This window comes from Colletes gigas, unplaced genomic scaffold (genome assembly GCF_013123115.1).
Source record: "Colletes gigas isolate AHSC1104 unplaced genomic scaffold, ASM1312311v1 Colletes_gigas_Sc00015, whole genome shotgun sequence".
Taxonomy (NCBI): Eukaryota; Metazoa; Arthropoda; class Insecta; order Hymenoptera; family Colletidae; genus Colletes; species Colletes gigas.
Genome location: NW_025106644.1, coordinates 310,586 through 334,642, shown reverse-complemented (window position 1 = coordinate 334,642; position 24,057 = coordinate 310,586). Strand labels below are relative to the sequence as shown.

The 24,057-nt window shown below is 36.2% G+C and overlaps 1 protein-coding gene across 1 annotated transcript in view; it reads right to left on the bottom strand.

The window, feature by feature from the left end:
• Nucleotides 1-1,182: 1,182 nt before the first annotated feature.
• The window catches only part of LOC122399879, a 50,583-nt gene continuing 27,708 nt past the window's right edge, over nt 1,183-24,057 (bottom strand). Inside the window, exons 7-9 of the mRNA XM_043400936.1 lie at nt 11,214-11,532; nt 2,225-2,575; nt 1,183-1,303 (exon numbers count right to left, since the gene is read on the bottom strand). Coding sequence (XP_043256871.1) covers nt 1,240-1,303; nt 2,225-2,575; nt 11,214-11,532 — 734 coding nt within the window. The 3' untranslated portion in view covers nt 1,183-1,239. The remainder of the gene's footprint in view (nt 1,304-2,224; nt 2,576-11,213; nt 11,533-24,057) is intronic.

Sequence of the window (24,057 nt, the reverse complement as noted above, 5' to 3'; positions counted from 1 at the left end):
AATTTGAGGTCTCAAATGGTTTCTTGAAATTTCATGTGAATCTTTGAAACATCATAACTCCCGAACGGATTGGAGGATTTTAATGTTTCAACCGGCAAACAACGCGTATTTTGGTGAAGAATATATAGAAATTCTAACAGTATTGAAAAAGTTGTTCATTGACCCCGTAAAGTTAGAAAAACCATATAAAAATGGTCCAATTTTCAAACAGCTATAACTCCTGCAATAGTGAATATATTTCAATGAAACTTTTTTCTCAAGTAGAGCTCATAGGTACCTACAAACAAGTATTAGACAACTTTTCTGTAGGGCGTCAAACAAAATTACTAAAAAACAAAAACGAATTTCTAAAAAAAATCGACGGCGAAAATGAAACGTTTCAAATTATTCTGGAAAAATTATTTTTGGCTGCGGAGGTCAATTACAATCATTTTTGGTGAATACACATACCTCCGAAATCCTAACCACTTTCGAAAAAAAAATTCGGGAAGGTGTGAAATTTTTTGACAAAATTAAAAAATTTCAAATCGTTCTAAAAAAATTATTTTTCGTTTCTGGGGTCAATTATAAAAATTTTTGGTCAAAAGAAATACCCTCGAAATCCTACGTACTTATGAGAAAAAAATTCTTTACCGAAAATATAATGTGTGGCCAGAAATGTTTCCCCAAAATTCCATGCGTACTATAATAACATATAAACTATTTACATGGATGGATAGAGGGTACCGTAAAGTATTTTTGAATGAAATTTAAAAAATCAAAAAATTAATTTTAAGGAGTGGAGGTGGGAGTAATTAAAAAAGTATCGATTTTCTAAAAAATTGTTTTACATATTTTGGTAAACATAAAAATAGCATGCAATCTTTGTTTGAACTTTTTTTCAATATCTCTCACCGTTCACGAGATATTCGAAATATAATTTTACATTTTTCTTTAAGAGGTGATTTCACGTTAAATAAAAATGGATGGGGGAAAAATTTGGGGGAAATACATAGCATTGGCTAGCTCTAGCGATGTATGTTATGTGTCATTTTCACACTATTGACTGATCTTGACAACGCGTACGGAATTGGGAGAACCTCAGAGCTCTGATTTGGAGAACACTGCTCTACAAGATCAGATCGCTAATCGAGTTAGAGCATTGCCCTCATTTTAACTATTATATTATTTAAAGTGTTTCAATGAAAATGGTGGACAGTCGAGATTCATTTATGAGAAACAAAATTTCCCAATGCATCTTCATTGTGAATCCTGAAGGAGCTCCCTCTGTCGTAATCGATACTCTGTTGGTGTCAGTATACCTCTGGAAAATAACACGATTCATTAAATACAAAAACAATATTATTTAGTATAAAATTATAGATAAATATATACTGTAGTGGCTTTTTTATGGTTTTTAGTCTTTTTTTTAAATGGTTTTTTCACAAAAGACTGTATTTGATCCGCATGAAGAAATATAGATGGGGGAGGTTGAAAAAGTAATGCACTTTTACATTTTTTTTTAACAAAAAATACTTAAAATTTTAAGAAACTATAGTATTCGTGGCGCAATCCCGATGATTTTTGAGTATGTCATAGAGAATGAAATTGTGAACAACTTTTATCTGAACAATAATTGACGCTCGACCTTAGATTTCGAGATATTCCGCAGAGGAACATCTCTGTATACAGGGTGTTCGATCACCCCTGGGAAAAATTTTAATGGGAGATTCTGGAGACCAAAATAAGACGAAAATCAAGAATACCAATTTGTTGATTGAGGCTCCGTTAAAAAGTTATTAACGTTTAAAGTTCCGCCTGTGAAACGGCAACGTGCGAACAGCTGCGTGAGCGCGATAGTGGTTCTCACTCAGAAAACTGTATGGCTGTCGGTACGTCAGTGAGTAGAGTGTCTCATGCTGAGTGAGAACCACTGTCACGCGCACGGAGTTGTTTGCAGATTGGCGTCTCACAGGCGGAGCTACAAACGTTAATAACTTTTTAACGAAGCCTCAATCAACAAATTGGCATTCTTGATTTTCGTCTCATTTTGCCCTCTAGAATCTCCTATTAAAATTTTTCCCAAAAGTGGCCGAACACCCCGTATATGAACTCCTTTTTGAGTTACTATATGTTTTTAATAGTCTCAATAATTTCAATCGTATTTTTCTAAATCGATTCGAATGTATTCGTGATCGTGTGTACGGAGTTGTAATTATATGGAAAAACTTAGTTGCGTTCCAACCTTAAAACAGTGTCAAAGGACACGGAAACACCTTTATCGCACATTTTTCTGTAAAGATGCCAACACTCTTTTTCTTTGTTAGTGTGGAACTGCGGTTTTACGGGTGCTGGTTGTACATGTTGAATAGTCCCATTTGAAGTTGTTGCACACGTTTGCTTCACCTGTGAATTATCTCGTGACAGTTTATTATACATTACGTTCGACGACAATGACAACATTTGCCTTACGTTTGCGGGGTAATTAGTCGCGGGCGTTTTAACGTGTTGCACGGGGCTCGATATATTCTGCGGAACGGTTCTCGGCGATTCTTGCATTTTTACTTTCGATGAAATTGTCTGTTTCTCCATTACACTATAAAAAAAAAAAAAACAAATAAACCTTTACAATTTTTTAAAACAAAATTTGAGTCTATTCTACTTTTGGCAATCGCAAGGAAAAAGCACACAGTTTTCGTCAATATCGTAGTAAACGAATCGAGAAAATAATTTCTTATTGCTAGGTCGTTTCGATAGTCCTTGAACAAAAGGAAGCATATTATGAGAACTATTAATATATCTCGTTCACGATCGTACCATCCTCTTTGTTTCCATCATCGTAGACATCTTATCGTTTCAATTGTTTTCTTTCTGTCAATACCCTGTAAATCCCCGAGAAATCGATATCGTTCGATATAATTATAGCGTAAACTGGTATTATATTTCATGAAAGCGATACGGATTGGTTTCTTGAAAATGCTTATCATTATTATCGCATTTTTTCTTCTTTATCATGGAAGCTACTGCGAAGAACGTATAACGATCGGAAGATGGCGCTTAAGTGGAGATTCTTGTGTAAAAGTAATTGATACTTATGAATATTTTTTTAAAAGCTAACTTGGATTCATCTTTAAAATACAAAACAAAACCAATATTTTTATGTTGATTATTCTTATCATTTATTAATTAATGTAGGATCTTGTTAACTTCTTCGATAATATAAACCCTGTTTGCATCTTGTGTAGCACTTGTCACATTCATCCAATTGTAAAAAGCAAACAATTTTGTTAAAGTTAGAGGTAATGAACTTGGTTTTAAAGTGATGAAATGGAAAATTGAAAATTTTATAGTAGTTTTTTTCGTAGACAAATGAACTTTATATCGATGAAAAATACGTTTACAACTGTACGGTATTAATTACGATTTAATACACAAATTAAGCATCGTTTTAAAACAATATATGTATCTATTGAATTATAAATAGTACATGTCTGTTATTTTACATTGACTATTATTTCCTGATATTATTTCAAATTTGATAATACTCAGCGACAAAATGTTTGAAGAGAAATAAAACAATACGGAAATACAATAGGTAACCGTAAAAATTCTAGACAAGTCTGTATTAAAGATTTTTACTCACTTTACTTTTTATAAATTCCGATGCAAGTAGCGATATCTATTCTGAATCGGAATTAATATAATTTCAGAGATAAGAAATCGTTTTTTATTTCAATTAAAATAAACAAGGAAACAATTCAACATTCTGGAAGGTTATGAATTTCATCACAGACGAGATATATGAATAGACGTTTCACCTTATGGACTTTCGCGGCCGAATCTGACTGCCATACCGACCTGAAAATTCGTAGCTGATTTTAGCGGCCTCTTCTCATGGATGGCGGTTAGTTGAGAAACTAGGCACTGAATTAGTATTGATGGGCAGCCAGCTGAGTGTGTACGTAAATACATGTGAGTTGATTATGGGAGGGATTGGAAAAGACAGTGGAGTATTATCAGACGGCAGACCCGTGCCGAAAGGGAACTGCCCCACCACTCACACACACTAATGCCAACCACCTTGTATATGAGTTCTGGCGTTTCGTATAGCTTCGTAGATTCGAGAAAGGCGGCGAATGTCAGTCTATCCTTCTTGCTCTCAACACAGCTGAAATTCGATCTCGCATATTCTCGAGCCGAGATTCTCGACTGCCTAGGCATTTTTGACTTTCCGACCTGTGTAGGCATATACAATGTATAAGCAATATACCATAATGAAGAAAAAATTACAAAAATTTGTTTTTACGGAAATACACGTTTTAAAACGATAATATTTTATGAACATATTTTAACCCTTTGCACTCGGTTGTCCCCTCTGAGGGGACATGAAAGTTTATTAGTGATTAAGGAGAATGAACTGATTTCACCGCAATTTTTTAAGAAACACATGTTTTCCTGTACTTTCCTATTAAAATGGGAAATATTCTATTAAAATGAGAAATATATCAGCCGTTTTTACGTTGGAAGTGGAAGGATTGTCGAGGATGGTCAGAGGCGTATGGTCGGATTCAAACACGTGGACAATAAACGTAACTATATAAACTATATTATTTAATGTTTACTAAAATTATTTAACATAAAGAACGTAAAACGTAAACGTAAAAAACTATAAACGTAAAATCGAAACTTCATTCAAAGTCGGACCATTCCTATTGCTATCTTCGTTATAATCTAAATAAATTAACGTTCTTTGTCGGACAATAGAATGAATAATAAGCTACATATTCCAAATGTAGGCCAAAGAAACCGGGACTGCATTATTTGTTCCGACAGGAAAACACCAGGAGAAAGACGTCAAACAACATTTTATTGTGAAACATGTATAAATCAACCTGCTATGTATATTGGGAATTGTTTCAGAATTTACCATACCATAGAAAATTATGAGAAATAAATTTTTATTTTGTATTGTAAATATGTGTTCTTCAATGTCCATAAATACATATAAACCAAATTTCAACACAATGCCTTACTTGGTTCCAAAGTTGTACCATATAATATCACGACTCAAGGGTTTTCGTTTTCGCGAGAAAGTAGCGTCGAGTTGCTGATAGCTAACGTCCGAAAAGGTGCCGAGTGCAAAGGGTTAACTATTAAAAAAGACATTTTTTTACTACGCTTATGGACGTGCGTTCATATATTTATACTATTAATACGATTGAGTCTAAACAATCAAATGAATTTCAATGTAATTTTACATTAAGTTTTGTGTTCTCATTTCAAAGTTTGATACACGTTATTTGTAAGAAATTAAAAAAATGTAAAGTAATAAAATTATAATTATAAAAAATGATTAGGTAATAACCAACAAATTAAAATTTATTTATTTATTTAGGAAAGGTCGGGTCTCAAAGATTTCGATGATTTTTGAATATGTTGTAGAAATCAACATCTTGAGCAACTTTTTCCTATAAATATAACCACCGCTCGGCCTTAATTTCCGAGATTTTTCTTCACAAATATCGCTGTTACTACAATGAATTCTATCTACACTTACGTGCCTGTTATATATGTATATACGACTCGCCGATTGTTGACAAAAAATCTGCAGTATGTATACGACTCGCCGATTGTTTATTGTTTCTATAGATACATCGAGGCGGCCGGCAATGAATGCGTATAACAGCTGTGATTAAAAACTCGATTTGTGTAGCCGGCCGCCTAACGGCGGCCACGCATTCATTTTCTATTTCAATTTTCTTTATTGATATTATCAGAAGTGGGAAAGATTTCAGCCATTATTTCGACAAATTTAATTATTAGATCATTAGCATGATATTGTCGACGGAAGAAGAATTCACCTAAATAGCCTACATAATGTATTTGGCGAGTTCCATACTTCAGAATATTCGAACCTTTGACAACAATGCAGAACTAGATTTAGCTCGACACATTATACATTATTTGTCGTCGGTTGTCATGCCGACTAATACAAACAAGAGAAAAAAGCAACGATCGTGGACTGATGCAATACAGAGCCACAGATATGTACATATAGACAGAATTCATTGTAGTAGTAGCGATATTTTTGAAGAAAAATCTCGGAAACTAAGGCCGAGCGGCGGTTATATGTATAGGAAAAAGTTGCTCAAAATGTTGATTTCTACAACATATTCAAAAATCATCGAAATCGGTGAGACCCGGCCTTTTCTAAATAATTACCTCATTTTCTTTCAATAATTCTCCATTGCAAAAATTCTACAGTATTCTTACATTTTTTTATATTTTAAAATTTTCCCATGTTATTAGAAAGTAGATATACAACGAAAGTTATACAATTTATAGTTCCTAGCATGTATAACATGTGTATGTATATAACGCATGGTCGCTTCGTATGGAAAGTCAATGAATCTTCAAAAAGCGCCCAGGTCCGATTTCGAGAAATGTAAGGTCTGTCGGTCACGATGGCTTTTGTCGTTTACTGACGATTCGAACGGTTGGCGATGCCAGGCTTGCTTTCGAGAAATGTAAACGACGTCAGCGATGCAAGAGCGAGAAGGAAAGCGAGTATCAGCCTGTTCTTCTCGGCTCTTCCGAAACTCAACGAGCTCACGTACACGCAATTGAGCATAGTGTGCGAAAGCGAGGAATGAGGAGTTTCCGGGGCCCCGATGCACAGTCTGATTAAACTGATTTCGAGTCGCAAATACGTTTCGGCCGAGTTATTTTTTTAATAAATGATGTATTACAATTTAAAATAAAAAATAGAGAATTTGCGGTGTACGTATCAATGAAATACATCCTTATGAATTTTAATAATCTTGAAATTTTTAAATACTCTTAATCGATTGATTTCTCCAATGAAATTAATCGATTAATGTCCAATGATGGACCCTACAGCTTTAATTCCGTTCAAAAATAATAAAATTTATGTAATTTTATTTTCTGTCTCGCTTCCTCTTGTGTTAATTTCTGAATCTGTTGATAACGTAGCGAGTGACACGAAAATGGTAATGGGGTCCCGGGACCCCAGAAACTCCGACCGAAAAATTACATTACGTGAAACGTCTATTCATATATCTCGTCTGTGATTTCATTCCCATACAAGGGGACGATCGGTAAGACATTTCTGACTGCCATACCGACCTGAAAATTCGAAGGTGATTTTAGCGTCCTCTTCTCATGGATGGCGGTCAGTTGAGAAACTATTCAATGAATTAGTTGATGGACAGACAGCTGTAGTTGTGTGTGTAAATACATGTGAGTTAACCCATTTGCATCCAAGCGCGGAATATTCCGCGAGCCGCGACTGTCTACTATCACCAAGCACGGAATATTCCGCGAGCCGCGACTATTTATTATCATCAAGCGCGGAATATTCCGCGAGCCTATGTTGCTTTCTTTTACCAGTTGCGAAATAGCTTTCAATTGCGACAGACAACGTTTAACCACTTGCGAGAGCGTTTAGGTTCTTTAAGTTCAATATACATCAGTGTATTTTAAAAAAGTTTTACTTTTTCTGTGAAAATCTTTCAAACTGCCGCTGCGAGTAAGTATATTTAAATTTAAGAATGAAAGTTTGGAAAACAATCTTATTTTATAATATAATCTAAACTTTAGCTGCCCCAATGGATTTTGAGTATCCTGATTCGGATTCAAGTATTGAGGTACGACGTCCTAGAAAACGTTGCCGGAGGATTTCGTCAAGTGATGATAGCGAAAATGAACAGTGCGACAGTTGTATAAATGGAGAGTTTGTGTGGAAAGCCGAAAATCATACTCCCATTATACATCGTTTTTCAATTGCGGGTGGTGCAACCGTAAATACACGGGGTCTGTCGAGAAGGGAGGTTTTTGAACTATTTTTTAACAATGAATTAATTACAAAAATAATTACTGAAACAAATTTATATGGCGCAAGCGACGCAGAGTTTATACCTCTTGAAGAGGGCGAATTAAAAGTATTTATTGCCTTAAATATTTTAATGAGTCTGATTTCCAAGCCCACGATTCAAAGCTATTGGTCAACAGATGAAAGTATAGAGACTCCGTATTTTAAGAATATCATGAGCCGTAACCGATTTATTTCTATCACAAAAAATTTACACTTTTCCAGTACAAATAATCCTAATGACGCACTGACTAAAATTCGAGAAGTTACTGAAATTGTAAATAAAACTTTCATTCGCATGTATGTCCCAAATAAAAACATTTCCATTGATGAATCACTAATGTCATGTAGAAGTCGTTTACATTATATACAATTTATTCGAACAAAACGTGCGAGATTCGGTGTCAAGTTTTATAAACTCTGTGATTCACAATCGCGATACATACATAATTTCAATATATGTACAGGAAAAGATAAAACTGATACAGGATCTGCTGGCAGGAATGTTGTAATCAATTTGTTAAAAGAAAGTCAATTATTGCACAAGGGGTATTGCCTATTCATTCATAACTGGTATAGTTCGCCAACATTATACCGAGAATTATATAATATGAAAACAAATGTATGTGGAACAGCAAGAATAAATAGAAAAGGAATGCCTCCAGAATTAAAATCACACCTACTACAAAAGGGTGAAGCTGTTATATTTAGTACAAAAGAGATGGCGGCGATAAAGTGGAAGGACAAGAAAGATGTCGTTATGCTAACTACTATGCACGATTTACATTTTGCTGAGACAGGGAAACGAAACCGATATACTGGAGAAAATAGTTTAAAACCAACCGCAGCAATAGATTACAATAAATATATGGGTGGAGTTGATGTTGGCGACCAGATGTTAAGCAAATTTCACACTATTCGACGATGTAAAAAAGCCTATAAAAAAATATTTTTTTATTTTATTGACATGATGTTGCTGAACAGTTATGTAATTTTTAAAAATCATAAGAAAGATCGAGCGTTTCATGTGTTTAAACAGTTATTAGCTGAAGAAATTATTGATAAATATTTACCCAACATAAATGTAAATAAGGCATCTGTCAATGATTCCATTACGCGATTTACTGGCAGGCATTTTCCTGTACGGATACCTGCAACTCCAGCAAAGGGAAATAGAACTTCAAAACGATGCGTTGTATGCTTAAGTAAGTCAATTCGAAGGGAGACGGTCTTTAAATGCGATGTTTGTGATAAACCATTATGTATTGACCACTTTAAAGAATTTCACGAAAATTAATTTATTTAAATGTTCATTTTAACTTAAATAAATTTTTTTTCTTTATAAAAAAATGTAAAATGCGATATTTGCGATATAACACTGTGTATCAAACGTTTAAAAAGTACATTCTTAATAAACTCGATGAATAATTTCGATGCCCGTTACTGCACATACGATCGACCGCGCGTGGTGATACAAGTCAGTCGTCAGTTGAACGTCGCTGATGTTTCGATGCGGAAGCTTAAATAGAGCGATGATGCAAATGGGTTAACTATGGAATGGATTAAAAAACGCAATTTTCAAACGACCATAACACCTACAATAGTGAATGTATTTCAATGAAACTTTTTTCTGAAGCAGAGGTCATGGGTACCTATAAAAATCTATTAGACAACTTTTCTATAGAGCGTCAAACAAAATTACTAAAAATCAAAAACGAATTTTTAAGAAAAATCGACAAGAGTGCCTAAATTTTTCGACAAAATTAAAGAATTTAGAATCCGTCTGGAAAAATTATTTTCGGTTGCAGGGGTCAATTACAATCATTTTTGGTCAATAGACCACTTTCGAGAAAAAAATTCCTTACCGAAAATATAATGTGAGGCCTGAAATATGATTGGAGAATTTTGATGTTTCAAATGCCAAACAACGCGTATTTTAGCGAAGAATATGTAGAAATTCTAACAATATTGAAAAAGTTGTTTCTTGACCCCGTAAAGTGAGAAAAACCCCCTAAAAATGGTCCAATATTCAAACAGCCATAACTCGTACACTAGTGAATATATTTTAATGAAACTTTTTTCCGGTGTAGAGCTCATGGGTACCTATAAATAAGTATTAGACACCTTTTCTATAGGGCGTCAAACAAAATTACTAAAAATGAATAACGAATTTTTATGAAAAATCGACAGGTGCCTAAATTTTTCGACAAAAAAAAAATTTTCAAATCGATTTGGAAAAATTATTTTCGGTTGCAGGGGTCAATTTCAATAATTTTTGGTGAATAGACATACCCCCGAAATCCTACACATTTTCGAGAAAAAAATTCCTTACCGAAAATATAATCTGAGGCCTGAAATATGATTGGAGGATTTTGATGTTTCAAATGGCAAACAACGCGTATTTTAGCGAAGAATATGTAGAAATTCTAACAATATTGAAAAAGTTGTTTCTTGACCCCGTAAAGAGAGAAAAACCCCCTAAAAATGGTCCAATATTCAAACAGCCATAACTCGTACACTAGTGAATATATTTTAATGAAACTTTTTTCTGGAGTAGAGCTCATGGGTACCTATAAATAAGTATTAGACACCTTTTCTATAGGGCGTCAAACAAAATTACTAAAAATGAATAACGAATTTTTATGAAAAATCGACAGGTGCCTAAATTTTTCGACAAAAAAAAAATTTTCAAATCGATTTGGAAAAATTATTTTCGGTTGCAGGGGTCAATTTCAATAATTTTTGGTGAATAGACATACCCCCGAAATCCTACGCATTTTCGAAAAAAAAATTTTTTCTTTAATTTCATTTTCTGTCTCACTTTCTCTTGTGTTCATTTGTGTACCCTGCTGGTAATGTTGCGAGTGACATGAAAATGGTAATGGGGCTCTAGAGCCCCATAACAATGGGCCGAAAAAATACATTGGATGTAAGGTTTACTCGTGAGTCTCGTCTGTGCTTTCGTTAACCGAATAAAAATACTTTTGAAGCAAATGTTAATCAATAATCGGTTGACAAGAAATTGCAATATTAAAAATGAGCAAAAAATTGATTATTAAATAAAATAATCAAAATTATTTCAAATTTGTAAGCAAAAATATACACTTTTTTGTACATTGATCGATGCATTTTTGTCTGGTGACAAAAATCGATCAGTTTGGAGGTTATAATTTTCGTTCGGAATTCCCCTAAACCTATACGATACACTGTACATTGTACGCGATGTGTTAGCATAATGTATATACTGAAACAATTCATTTCGTTGATGCATCGAACGATACAGTTAATTTATTCAAGTTTAGGTTATGTTCGATGAATGGATAGAATAGTTTTTTTTACTCACGGTCGTGACGGGGTGCTACGTGTCTTGAAAAGCTTCCGTTTCCCATCGTGCAAATCACCGATGGGCACCGCCAGGCATCTCTTTTCGCGATCAGTCAACGGGACGTCGTGAGCCTCCTCAGGATCATGAATCAATGCTAAAATAGGCAGAGCCAAGCCTGGTATGTCCGATCTCCAAGGCAGCGTTTCCTCGCTCGTCGTGGCACCCCTGTTTCCACGGTTAACGATCGCGAGCCGTGCCGGTGTCGTTTTTTTCTCTTCGTTTGGCGACGGTTGCTCGTTTGGCGGATCCTCGTCGACGGAATGCCTCTGAAAGGACACTATGCGGGAAATTCGTTTTTATTAATACCACGACGATTCAAATTTCTCTTCGTTTTCGCGGTCTTTTGACCATTCGCGCCCTGGCGGTCACGATTACAAATGTAGAAATGTTGGATCGTAGAAAAAAAAGACATTCTAACGTTAAAAATTTAGTCGTAACTCCGTTGCAAATATAGTAAGGAATATGTTAGAGATTGTTTAGGTTGGTAACGTTTTATTATATTATGTTGGCACCACGTAGGAGTCCCCCGTACTGGTCAGCCACTCTTCTGGTTTGACATGTTTTGTAAAACGTATTAATGTATTTATTAATTCAAATATATAGTTGTAAGTTACATATCAAATATACAGGGTGTTCGGCCAACCCTGGGAAAAATTTTAATGGGAGATTTTAGAGCCCAAAATAAGACGAAAATCAAGAATACCAATTTGTTGATTTGTTGATTGATTTGATTTTGTTGATGGAGAAAAATGATTGTAATTGAACCCCGCAACCGAAAATAATTTTTCCAAAACGATTTGAAATTTTTTTTTCCGTCGAAAATTTTTACACCTTCTCGAATTTTTTTCTAGAAAGTGATAAAATAAATCATAAAAATGATTATAATTGACCTCAGCAACCGAAAATAATTTTTCTAGAACAATTTGAAATTTTTTTTTCGTCGAAAGGTAACCAATTTTTTAGGTTAGGCAACTAATTAAATTTTCGGTAAGGAATTTTTTTCTAGAAAGTGAGTAGGATTTCGGGGGTATGTGTAATGACCTAAAATGATTGTAATTGACCCCTGCAACTGAAAATATTTTTTTTAGAACGATTTGAAATTTTTTTTTCCGTTAAAAAGTTTCACACCTTCTCGAATTTTTTTCTAGAAAGTGAGTAGGATTTTGGGGGTATGTCTGTTCACCAAAAATGATTATAATTGAACCCCGCAACCGAAAATAATTTTTTCAAAATGATTTGAAATGTTTTTTTTCCGTCGATAAATTTCACACATTCTCGAATTTTTTTCTAGAAAATGGGTAGGATTTCGGGGTTATGTCTATTCACCAAAAATGATTATAATTGATCCCCGCAAACGAAAATAATTTTTCCAGAACAATTTGAAATTTTTTTTCGTCGAAAGGTAACTAATTTTTTAGGTTAGGTTAGGCAACTAATTAAATTTTCGGTAAGGAATTTTTTTCTCGAAAGTACGTAGGATTTCGGGGGTATGTGTAATGACCAAAAATGATTGTAATTGACCCTAGCAACCAAAAATAATTTTTCCAAAACGATTTCAAATTTTTGAATCTAATTGTTAATAACTTTTTAACGAAGCCTCTATCAACAAATTGGTATTCTTGATTTTCGTCTTATTTTGGCCTCTAGAATCCCCCATTAAAATTAAAAGTTAATGCCCAACAGAGCATAGCTGAACTAATATTAGCGATTTATTACGATAAAGAAGACTGTGGGATTCATGTGATTCCCCAAAATCAATGATAGAATTTTAGATGTAGGATTCTTTGTAACAGTGGCACCAAATGTATCCGTATTATTGGCGAATCAGTGGAATTTTATTACAAATAAATAACATATTAATTACTGCCAAGTATCAATCAACTTTTTTACTATTAATAAAAGACATTAAATTAGAGAAAATTAATAAGAAAAAAAGTGATATAATTGATGGAGATGGAAATTGGAGATTAGATGCGGATCGGTAGGTCGTAACGTAATGGGTGTACTTATTTTAACATTTCCGTTGCGAATACATCGTTCGATCACGTTTTTCTATCGTACCGTGCGGTTCACCGAAGTCGATTCAATTGAATGGAGGTAATATTGGTAGAATTTTATAGTCACGATACGTATGTTTACCGAGTAACCTGATTTAGCGGGTCGGCGATCATAACACTTGGCCGTTTACCGAAAACTGGGCCAAACGATATTTCGTGTCATCGATTTCGTTTCATGGAACTAAATGGGTCCATTAATATTTTCCACGAACTGCCTTTTTTCCCTTGTATCTTATCACTAGTCGATCGTATTTGATGCAAAGACTGGTTCGTCGCGACTCATCCATTGCTCAGCTCGAGGCTGGTTCAACAACTCTCGCGCGTAGCTAAAAAATTGTGATATGATTTAAGAATGATTAGTTTTTTTTTAATACAACGTCGATGTACGTTAATTGGGTGAAAAATCGATAAATGGAGATACGTTTGTTTATTTCATAATTCCATTAATTTGTCCAAAATTAATGTACAACATATGTTTTTGAGATTTAGAATTCCTATGAGAGAACATTTGAAAAAATAATTACGAATTATTGCTTTATCACCAATAAATAATTTATAATCAACTTACCACAATTTCGAAAAATTGGCTTGTATAAGATTTGTTTCTTGTTATGCAAACACACTTAAAATTTTTAACTTCTCTTTGAAATCATTTAAAAGGTATCAAAGCAAATAGGAGAAAAGTCTTTTATAAAAATCATATACTTTTTATTAATAAGTTAATAATAAACAAATTTATAACGAAAGGAATAAAAAAAAGTCTCTTTTGAGTCAATATAAAGTTGACACCCCTGCTTTTTTGTTAGTAATTATAACTATTGCAAGAATTTTTGGCTATGTTGGCATCACTGTTTAGTAATATGGCGTCGGGATATCCCCGTGTTTTGTTTCCATATTAAAACATAACCTAATGATATAATTTCGAAATGGCTAGACAAAAAACTGTTGAAAAGCGTCAAATAATAATCGAAATGCATAAAAATAAACAGACCTTAAAGGAGATTGCTAAAGTTGTGAGAATAAGTCACGTGGCTGTGAAAAAAATCATTGACAAATCCAATAATTTCGGTAATTTCTTGTACTTTTATTTTTGTCCTTTAACTTGAGTAACTTAAATAAAACGTATTCTCTTCCATAATGGATGTTACGGTATGGAAAGTAAACACAAGAATTATATTTATAATTATAATATCAGTCTTATATTTTACGTTTATTACTGGGTTGTAATTATTAATATTGTATGCCAGTATCACAGTGCAAATTAATATTATAGGTTTATTATAATTTCGTTTTATTTTGGGAGTGTATTGTATTAATTGTAATGCTGAAAAAATGTCATATTGAACGTACATACATACGTATAGCTTTGTTTCAAAGTTTCTCATGACAGGTTATGTTCGAATGGAATGTCAAACATGGTAACACGATTCTAATTTGCACGAACACAATAGCATAACGATAATACTAATAACAACGATACCGTCATTCAATCTACACAATTTACAAATATTACTATATTAGGATTTTCGGGATCGACGATTACGAATCTGATGTCGGATTAACGTTTGAGCTAAACTGTTTGCTGATAAAAAATAGTTTTAATTTAAAAAAAAGCGTAACATTTTGGACCTAATATTAATTTGAACCCAATATAATTGAAGAACAAATGTGAAAAATCAAAAACAATTTATGTTTGAAATTCATTTATAATATTGTGATGACACTTTCCACACTTGCCAGCAGAGGGCTAGTCTTAACCTGTGTCTCTGTGTCTCGATCGACTATCTACTCCTACAGGGTGTCCCAGCTAAAGTGTGACAGTCGCGATACTGCAATAACTATTGATGATACGGAAAAATTGTTTATATGAAAATTGCAGGATAAAATAGGATCTTTATTCTGGCGTAAACGGAAATTTTATTTATGTTATTAATTTCAAAGATACGATGATGAAGTTTCGTTTTTTAAATGGAACTATATATTTTTTTTTGGATCATGAGATAGTGTTTTTCAATACGAATTCATTAACCTGCAATTTATTTACCCGATTTTCATTAGTTTTCAAGATATAGCGCTTGGAAATTTACTGATTTTCGGCGAAGACGTCTCGGCTTGAGTGGCAAGTCATAAAAGCGGCCCTATTGTTGCGCTGTTTGACTCCGCCTGTTGAAACCGATAGCAAGGGTCTACGCTCGGAACGGCAGGCCCGAAGAGTCAGAAACATGAAAAGTATTGCCCATCACGATTTAAGTTTGTCGCATCGAGGATGGTGATGTCGTTAATAATTTGGATGATTGGAACATTTATTTAAATGTTTTAGCTGAATTTTATTATACAAAAAATGTATTCTACGTGTCTCCTGCCATTCGAAATACATGTTTCAATTCGTTTTACAAGTTTCTTTTCCACGTTTATTAGAATGTCCGTTGGAATATTTTCACACACAGCTTTAAGTCTGCAGTGCTTTGTAGCGGTGTTTTATAACTCTTGTTGTATGATGGAAAAACTTGGACCTTGCCAAACATAAATAATACATCTATTACATTTTACCGCTAATAAAAATTCCAACTTTCCCGAAAATACCTAATTAGACCCGCTGGTCTTTTATGAGTTTGCTGTTCCGCTGCAATATATTGAAATACACTGTTTAATACGTTTTATGAGTTCTCTTATGAATCAATTTTATATTCCTTATCCTTGCGAATTCACGAAATCGTGATGGACAATACTTTTCATGTTTCTGACTCTTCGGGCCTGCCGTTCCGAGCGTAGACCCTTGCTATCGGTTTCAACAGGCGGAGTCAAACAGCGCAACAATAGGGCCGCTTTTATGACTTGCCACTCAAGCCGAGACGTCTTCGCCGAAAATCAGTAAATTTCCAAGCGCTATATCTTGAAAACTAATGAAAATCGGGTAAATAAATTGCAGGTTAATGAATTCGTATTGAAAAACACTATCGCATGATCCAAAAAAAAATATATAGTTCCATTTAAAAAACGAAACTTCATCATCGTATCTTTGAAATTAATAACATAAATAAAATTTCCGTTTACGCCAGAATAAAGATCCTATTTTATCCTGCAATTTTCATATAAACAATTTTTCCGTATCATCAATAGTTATTGCAGTATCGCGACTGTCACACTTTAGCTGGGACACCCTGTATATGTATACACACAGTGTCTCAAATCACACTTGGCATTTACATTTTTATACTTTGTGAAGCGATTTCTAGGGCAAGAAAAAAAATTTAAACAGAAAATAAAGTTATTTTTATGAAGCTTTCTCCAAAGCAATATAAATGTACTAAAAATAAAAACAATATTTATTTACACTAAGTTATAAAAAAACAGTCTTAAAAATAATGGAATCTAACCTCAAAGTAACACTCGGACATTAGGATACTTGTAAATATATAGATATGTTTTACAATATTTTTAAAATGCCTTTTTGCCCCTATGGCTAACTTTGGTGAACTTAATTTTCAATTTTTAAAAAATTCCTTAGAATCTACCGCTTTTCGGATTCCATAAATATCTTGTATTGCTGGATTTCCATTTATTTTCCACAGTATTTCGTTTTCTAAAGCGTGTAATTATGTCGTGTACTGTAAAATACCTTTTTTTCACTACTTTAGCAATATTTCTTATTAACAATTCAACTGTAAAATTACTTATAATTAGCTCCTGAATTTCTAATGATGTTTGTTCGAATTTCCATTTTAATATATTAAAATAAATTTCGCAAAAACTCTCAAATTTCTATTGCATATTTCACACTAACTCAACATAAAATGAAAGCAATTATAACTATCAAATTGCAAAGTTACTGGTGATTCCCCTCATGTTATGGTAAAAAACTAACAATGTTGCCAACTGTTTGAGTTTTAGTTTGAGATTAGTTTTCGTTACTTCTGGAACTTTGATTTGTTATGACTTAATCTAGATTTTTGCTTTCGTTTTTAGTAAATTTTAAAACAATTATAGTAATCAAATGCCAAAATTACCGGCGATTCCCCGCATTCTATGGCGAGCAACTAACAATGTTGCCAACTGTCCAAGTTTTAGTTTAAGGTTAGTTTCTATAACTTCTGAACTTTTAATTTTTGTATGACTTTTGGAGGATTTTAATGTTTCAAAGTGCAAACAACGCGTACTTTGGTGAAGAATACTTAGAAATTCTAAAAATCTTCGAAACCCTGTTTCTTAACCCCCTAAAGTGCGTAAAACTCCATGAAAATTAAATTTCAATTCAGTTTGTAAGTAGAGCTTATGAATAACTACAGAAAAGTATTGAACAACATTTCTGTGCAGCGTCGAACAAAAGTAAAAATCAAAAACGAATTTTTAAGAAAAATCGAAAGGGTGCTGAAATTTTTCGGCGAAATAGAAAAGTTTCAAATCATTTTGGAAAAATTATTTTTGATTGCAGGGGTCAATTACAATTATTTTTGGTGAATACACATACCCTCGAAATCTTAACCATTTTCAAGAAAAAAATTCCTTACCGAAAACATAATTTCAGGCCAGAAATGTCACTCCAAAATTTCGCGCGTATCTTTGAAACGTCATAACTTCTGAACGGATTGGAGGATTTTAATGTTTCAAACGGCAAACAATGCGTATTTTGGTGAAGATTAGGTAGAAATTCTAAAAATATTCGAAAAGTTGTTCCTTGATCCTGCAAAATGGGAAACCCGCCGGAAATATATGGTGCAATTTTCAAACGGCCATAACTCCTACAATAGTGAACGTATCTCATTGAAACTTATTTCTAAAGTAGAGTTCATGGATACCTACAAAAAAGTATTAGACAGCTTTTCTGTAGGGCACCAAATAAAATTACTAAAAATCAAAAACTAATTTTTAAGAAAAATTGACGGAGGGTACTGAAATTTTTTGGCAAAATTAAACAATTTCAGATCATTTTGAAAAAATTATTTTTGATTGCGGGCGTCAATTACAATCATTTTTGGTGAATACACATACCCCTAAAATCCTACGCACTTTCGAGGAGAAAATGCTTTTCCGAAAAAATAATGCGAGGTTAGAAATGTTGCCCTGAAATTTCATGCGTATCTTTAAAACATCGTAACTTCTGAACAGATTGGAAGATTTTAATGTTTCAAAATGCAATCAACGTGTATTTTAGTGAAGAATATGTAGAAATTCTAACAATATTGAAAAAGTTGAAATTCTGAAAAAATTATAAATAACAATCATCTTGAATCTTGAATAAAGCTGAATAAAAATAACTTTGTTTTCTGTTACAATTCTTTTCTTGCACCACAAATCCCTTCATAGAGTATAAAAATGTAAATGTCCAAGCTTTACTTTGAGTCACTGTACATTAGGATTTTCGGGGTCGATGATTACGATTCTGATGTCGGATTAACGTTTGAGTTAAATCGTTTATTGATAAAAAATAGTTTGAATTTAAAAAAAAGGGTAACATTTTGGACCTTTGGATATTAATACCAGCATTATTGAAGAACAAATGTGACAATTTAAAAAAATCAAACACAATTTACGTTCGTGAAATCATTTATCATATTGTAACGACACTTCCCACACTCGCCAGCAGAGGGCTACTCTTAACCTGTCTCTCTCACAAGTGCTCGACCGACTGTCTATTCCTATATACTATACACTTCTCGAACGAGCATCGAGGGCCCCAATGGCTAAGATACGACTCCCCTATCCCCTTTTCTTTCCTCCTGCTATCTCACTCGCTTCTTCCTAAACAGCAAACCGCCTTGCAATGTCATCGAATCTATTGGAAAACTCCCTGTCGTTCTGGAATCTCACCTATCGAGCGTGATGAATCTACCCTTGTTACTATTTCGAATCGTTTCACCCTTCCACTATTTATAACATTGTGACGACGCTTCCCGCACTCGCCAGCAGAGGGCTACTCTTAACCTGTCTCTCTCACAAGTACTCGACCTACTGTCTATTCCTATATACTATACACTACTCGAACGAGCATCGAGGGCCCCAATGGCTAAGATACGACTCTCCTATCCCCTTTTCTTTCCTCCTGCTATCTCATTCGCTTCTTCCTAAACAGCAAACCGCCTTGCAATGTCATCGAATCTATTGGAAAACTCCCTGTCGTTCTGGAATCTCACCTTTGGAGCGTGATGAATCTTCCCTTGTTACTATTTCGAATCGTTTCATCCTTCCACTATTTATAAAATTGTGACGACGCTTCCCGCACTCGCCAGCAGAGGGCTACTCTTAACCTGTCTCTCTCACAAGTACTCGACCTACTGTCTATTCCTATATACTATACACTACTCGAACGAGCATCGAGGGCCCCAATGGCTAAGATACGACTCCCCTATCCCCTTTTCTTTCCTCCTGCTATCTCATTCGCTTCTTCCTACACAGCAAACCGCCTTGCAATGTCATCGAATCTATTGGAAAACTCCCCGTCGTTCTGGAATCTCACCTATCGAGCGTGATGAATCTTCCCTTGTTACTATTTCGAATCGTTTCACCCTTCCACTATTTATAACATTGTGACGACGCTTCCCGCACTCGCCAGCAGAGGGCTACTCTTAACCTGTCTCTCTCACAAGTACTCGACCTACTGTCTATTCCTATATACTATACACTACTCGAACGAGCATCGTGGGCCCCAATAGCAAAGATACGACTCCCCTATCCCCTTTTCTTTCCTCCTGCTATCTTACTCGCTTCTTCCTAAACAGCAAACCGCCTTGCAATGTCATCGAATCTATTGGAAAACTCCCCGTCGTTCTGGAATCTCACCTATCGAGCGTGATGAATCTTCCCTTGTTACTATTTCGAATCGTTTCACCCTTCCACTATTTATAACATTGTGACGACGCTTCCCGCACTCGCCAGCAGAGGGCTACTCTTAACCTGTCTCTCTCACAAGTACTCGACCTACTGTCTATTCCTATATACTATACACTACTCGAACGAGCATCGTGGGCCCCAATAGCAAAGATACGACTCCCCTATCCCCTTTTCTTTCCTCCTGCTATCTCACTCGCTTCTTCCTACACAGCAAACCGCCTTGCAATGTCATCGAATCTATTGGAAAACTCCCCGTCGTTCTGGGATCTCACCTTTGGAGCGTGATGAATCTTCCCTTGTTACTATTTCGAATCGTTTCACCCCTCCACTATTTATAACATTGTGACGACGCTTCCCGCACTCGCCAGCAGAGGGCTACTCTTAACCTGTCTCTCTCACAAGTACTCGACCTACTGTCTATTCCTATATACTATACACTACTCGAACGAGCATCGAGGGCCCCAATGGCTAAGATACGACTCTCCTATCCCCTTTTCTTTCCTCCTGCTATCTCATTCGCTTCTTCCTAAACAGCAAACCGCCTTGCAATGTCATCGAATCTATTGGAAAACTCCCTGTCGTTCTGGAATCTCACCTTTGGAGCGTGATGAATCTTCCCTTGTTACTATTTCGAATCGTTTCATCCTTCCACTATTTATAAAATTGTGACGACGCTTCCCGCACTCGCCAGCAGAGGGCTACTCTTAACCTGTCTCTCTCACAAGTACTCGACCTACTGTCTATTCCTATATACTATACACTACTCGAACGAGCATCGAGGGCCCCAATAGCTAAGATACGACTCTCCTATCCCCTTTTCCTTCCTCCTGCTATCTCACTCGCTTCTTCCTAAACAGCAAACCGCCTTGCAATGTCATCGAATCTATTGGAAAACTCCCTGTCGTTCTGGAATCTCACCTATCGAGCGTGATGAATCTTCCCTTGTTACTATTTCGAATCGTTTCACCCTTCCACTATTTATAACATTGTGACGACGCTTCCCGCACTCGCCAGCAGAGGGCTACTCTTAACCTGTCTCTCTCACAAGTACTCGACCTACTGTCTATTCCTATATACTATACACTACTCGAACGAGCATCGAGGGCCCCAATGGCTAAGATACGACTCCCCTATCCCCTTTTCTTTCCTCCTGCTATCTCATTCGCTTCTTCCTACACAGCAAACCGCCTTGCAATGTCATCGAATCTATTGGAAAACTCCCCGTCGTTCTGGAATCTCACCTATCGAGCGTGATGAATCTTCCCTTGTTACTATTTCGAATCGTTTCACCCTTCCACTATTTATAACATTGTGACGACGCTTCCCGCACTCGCCAGCAGAGGGCTACTCTTAACCTGTCTCTCTCACAAGTACTCGACCTACTGTCTATTCCTATATACTATACACTACTCGAACGAGCATCGTGGGCCCCAATAGCAAAGATACGACTCCCCTATCCCCTTTTCTTTCCTCCTGCTATCTTACTCGCTTCTTCCTAAACAGCAAACCGCCTTGCAATGTCATCGAATCTATTGGAAAACTCCCCGTCGTTCTGGAATCTCACCTATCGAGCGTGATGAATCTTCCCTTGTTACTATTTCGAATCGTTTCACCCTTCCACTATTTATAACATTGTGACGACGCTTCCCGCACTCGCCAGCAGAGGGCTACTCTTAACCTGTCTCTCTCACAAGTACTCGACCTACTGTCTATTCCTATATACTATACACTACTCGAACGAGCATCGTGGGCCCCAATAGCAAAGATACGACTCCCCTATCCCCTTTTCTTTCCTCCTGCTATCTCACTCGCTTCTTCCTACACAGCAAACCGCCTTGCAATGTCATCGAATCTATTGGAAAACTCCCCGTCGTTCTGGGATCTCACCTTTGGAGCGTGATGAATCTTCCCTTGTTACTATTTCGAATCGTTTCACCCCTCCACTATTTATAACATTGTGACGACGCTTCCCGCACTCGCCAGCAGAGGGCTACTCTTAACCTGTCTCTCTCACAAGTACTCGACCTACTGTCTATTCCTATATACTATACACTACTCGAACGAGCATCGAGGGCCCCAATGGCTAAGATACGACTCTCCTATCCCCTTTTCTTTCCTCCTGCTATCTCATTCGCTTCTTCCTAAACAGCAAACCGCCTTGCAATGTCATCGAATCTATTGGAAAACTCCCTGTCGTTCTGGAATCTCACCTTTGGAGCGTGATGAATCTTCCCTTGTTACTATTTCGAATCGTTTCATCCTTCCACTATTTATAAAATTGTGACGACGCTTCCCGCACTCGCCAGCAGAGGGCTACTCTTAACCTGTCTCTCTCACAAGTACTCGACCTACTGTCTATTCCTATATACTATACACTACTCGAACGAGCATCGAGGGCCCCAATAGCTAAGATACGACTCTCCTATCCCCTTTTCCTTCCTCCTGCTATCTCACTCGCTTCTTCCTAAACAGCAAACCGCCTTGCAATGTCATCGAATCTATTGGAAAACTCCCTGTCGTTCTGGAATCTCACCTATCGAGCGTGATGAATCTTCCCTTGTTACTATTTCGAATCGTTTCACCCTTCCACTATTTATAACATTGTGACGACGCTTCCCGCACTCGCCAGCAGAGGGCTACTCTTAACCTGTCTCTCTCACAAGTACTCGACCTACTGTCTATTCCTATATACTATACACTACTCGAACGAGCATCGAGGGCCCCAATGGCTAAGATACGACTCCCCTATCCCCTTTTCTTTCCTCCTGCTATCTCATTCGCTTCTTCCTACACAGCAAACCGCCTTGCAATGTCATCGAATCTATTGGAAAACTCCCCGTCGTTCTGGAATCTCACCTATCGAGCGTGATGAATCTTCCCTTGTTACTATTTCGAATCGTTTCACCCTTCCACTATTTATAACATTGTGACGACGCTTCCCGCACTCGCCAGCAGAGGGCTACTCTTAACCTGTCTCTCTCACAAGTACTCGACCTACTGTCTATTCCTATATACTATACACTACTCGAACGAGCATCGTGGGCCCCAATAGCAAAGATACGACTCCCCTATCCCCTTTTCTTTCCTCCTGCTATCTTACTCGCTTCTTCCTAAACAGCAAACCGCCTTGCAATGTCATCGAATCTATTGGAAAACTCCCCGTCGTTCTGGAATCTCACCTTTGGAGCGTGATGAATCTTCCCTTGTTACTATTTCGAATCGTTTCACCCCTCCACTATTTATAACATTGTGACGACGCTTCCCGCACTCGCCAGCAGAGGGCTACTCTTAACCTGTCTCTCTCACAAGTACTCGACCTACTGTCTATTCCTATATACTATACACTACTCGAACGAGCATCGAGGGCCCCAATAGCTAAGATACGACTCTCCTATCCCCTTTTCCTTCCTCCTGCTATCTCACTCGCTTCTTCCTAAACAGCAAACCGCCTTGCAATGTCATCGAATCTATTGGAAAACTCCCTGTCGTTCTGGAATCTCACCTATCGAGCGTGATGAATCTTCCCTTGTTACTATTTCGAATCGTTTCACCCTTCCACTATTTATAACATTGTGACGACGCTTCCCGCACTCGCCAGCAGAGGGCTACTCTTAACCTGTCTCTCTCACAAGTACTCGACCTACTGTCTATTCCTATATACTATACACTACTCGAACGAGCATCGAGGGCCCCAATGGCTAAGATACGACTCTCCTATCCCCTTTTCTTTCCTCCTGCTATCTCATTCGCTTCTTCCTAGACAGAAAACCGCCTTGCAATGTCATCGAATCTATTGGAAAACTCCCCGTCGTTCTGGAATCTCACCTTTGGAGCGTGATGAATCTTCCCTTGTTACTATTTCGAATCGTTTCACCCCTCCACTATTTATAACACGTATCTCAGGAAATACTTCTCCC